We start from the raw sequence: 2,338 nt of genomic DNA on the forward strand, positions 1-2,338 counted from the left end.
TCCAGCAGTCCTCAGGCCTCGTAGCTGGATGGCTCCCAGTGAGCTGGAGACCCTCCCTTCCTTAACCAGGGGCATAGCACAGCTTTGCTCAGGGCCCAGGACTTCTGCTCTCTGAAGGCTCCCCCAGGGCCACCCGCCTGACAGCGACTCCATTCTCCACCAGCAGAGCTTTGGCCTATGGGGGGTGAGGGGTGGGGGATGGAAGGGCACTCAACTTCTCCATTTGGGTGAACCACAGGCACCTTCAACTCAAAACTGAACTCACAATCTCTGCCTCCAAACCTGCTCCTCCAGTCTCCCTGCTTCATGGCGGGGGAGGCACCCAGTGGCGGACAATCCACTTTTTCTCCATCTTTCATATTCCATCAGTGGCCAAAGCCCCACACTTTTACCTCCCACATCTCGGGGCTCCACTCTCCTCTATTCTCAAGGCCACCACCTCTCCTGGTCTCTCGTAGTAGCTCTGGGACTACAATTTCTTCTGCTAGGATAAAGGGTTGACCCTGAAGGCGGGGGAGGGGAGGGGGGATGGGGCAGGGGGGGCGGGGGGGGCGCGGGGCCCGGCAGGCTGCTGGATACCTCTGGGCTTCAGCCTTCCTGGTCTTTCAATTCCTCAAAGATGCCTAAAGATAGGGGGATCATAGGTGTAGCCCTTTGCTGGAATGTACCCCCTCTCTGCCACTCTATCAGGTTCCCGGATGGTGCAGCTGCTGCTGGTCAGGGGACTACGCTTAGAGAACCACTGCTCTACAGAAACATATGCTAGCAAGACAACCAGTCCTATTCGGCCTATCTCTCTTGTGCACAGGGCTCAGGACCCGTGGTGCCCCTCACTGACCTGCCCAGGCTCCGTCCTGGGAACTTCCTCAGCCGCTGCTAGGGTTTCCCAGAGGCTGGAGTCTCCCATTCCCCACCCCAATCTGCTTCCCTCAACTTTCCTTTTCCAGGAGAGAATGTAAGAACTCAAATGTAAACTCAGCTGGAAAACACCCAACACACAGCAGTGTTTTCAGAACCTGTCTCACTAACATATAACACCCTGCTACACGGTGCATCACATCACATTGCGTGCTTGCAAACTATCTGGTTCCTGACTAATGAGCCCTTGAACATTACCGCTGGGAGGTCACCTAGGCGGGGGGCTTTCCAAAGCACAGCTTAGAGTGTGGCGTGGTGGCTGAGAAGGTGAGCTGGCAAGGCAGACACTTCGCTCTGCCATTGACTGGGTATGTGGCCGAGGGCAAGTAAGTGACTCACCTCTGGAAGCCTCACTTTCCTGATCTGTAAAATGGGGTCTATAACTCAGTCCCTAGGTCACAGCGTCCTGAGTTGTGGATGAGATAAAGCATGTAAAGTTACACTTTTTTTTTTTTTTTTTAGTTTGTGCTAAATCATTTTTAAAATGTGTAGCTTTGGGACATTTTATTACAAAAAGCTGTTTTTATATACGTGACTAACAACATAAAATTCACCATAGATTTATTTCATTTTTTAGCTTGACCGTCTAGTAAATCTTTAGCGTCATTGATTTTGGCTGCTATATGAGGAGATCCTCCCTTGTCTGGGTGATGTAAGGGCATAATTCGTCGGCGAGCATCTCTTATTTTTCCTTTATTGGCAGGAGGGCTTACACCTTGTATGAATGCTGCTTCTCGTTCTGTCATTTTGGGTTCAAACCCACCTCTGTAATAGCCACCACTGAAGGCAGAGTTTGGTAGACTTTGGAAAACTTGTTTTACTTGAGGCTCCATATGCTTCATGGCTTGCAAAACTTAACGGCCATGGCTCTGGCTCGGCTCCCCTGCCTCCGCGGAGAGCGCGGTTCATCCCAGCCCAAAAGGCTGTGGCCACCAGCTCCCCGCCGCTACCAGAAAGCAAGGGCGCCGCCAGCGGGGACCAGAGGTCCACACATGGGCCTAAAGTTATACTTTTAGACCAGATTGTTTGACTTAAAAAAACACTCATGCACAGAAGAATTCCAAGGCCCCACGGTAAGTCCTTGGCTTCCTAGGAGTTCACAGCCCACAATCTGGGAGCCACATAATGCCTATCCAGTATCATCAGAACAGTGAAGAGATTCAGGCCCTAGCCGGTTTGGCTCAGTGGATAGAGGGTCCACCTGCGCACGGAAGAGTCCCAGGTTCGATTCCGGTCAAGGGCACATGCCCGGGTTGCAGGCTCGATCCCCAGTGCAGGAGGCAGCCGATCAATGATTCTCATCATTGAAGTTTCTATCTCTCTCTTCCTCTCTGAAATAAAAAAATATATATATTTAATAATAATGATAATAATAATGATAAAAAGAGATTCAGGGAGGGGAAGTGACTTTTCCAAGGTT

The 2,338-nt window shown here is 51.0% G+C and overlaps 1 protein-coding gene across 1 annotated transcript; it reads right to left on the reverse strand.

Annotated features, from left to right (window-relative positions):
* Window positions 1-1,484: 1,484 nt before the first annotated feature.
* Window positions 1,485-1,760, reverse strand: LOC308235786 (mitochondrial import inner membrane translocase subunit TIM14-like; the record flags this gene model as incomplete). The annotated part of the gene is made up of 1 exon (XM_080644906.1): window positions 1,485-1,760. The coding sequence occupies one exon, from the start codon at window positions 1,758-1,760 to the stop codon at window positions 1,485-1,487; it is 276 nt and encodes a 91-aa protein (XP_080501032.1).
* Between the last annotated feature and the right edge of the window lie 578 nt (window positions 1,761-2,338).

Source organism: Plecotus auritus, assembly GCF_963455305.1.
Source record: "Plecotus auritus genome assembly, chromosome: 10".
NCBI classification, from domain to species: domain Eukaryota; kingdom Metazoa; phylum Chordata; class Mammalia; order Chiroptera; family Vespertilionidae; genus Plecotus; species Plecotus auritus.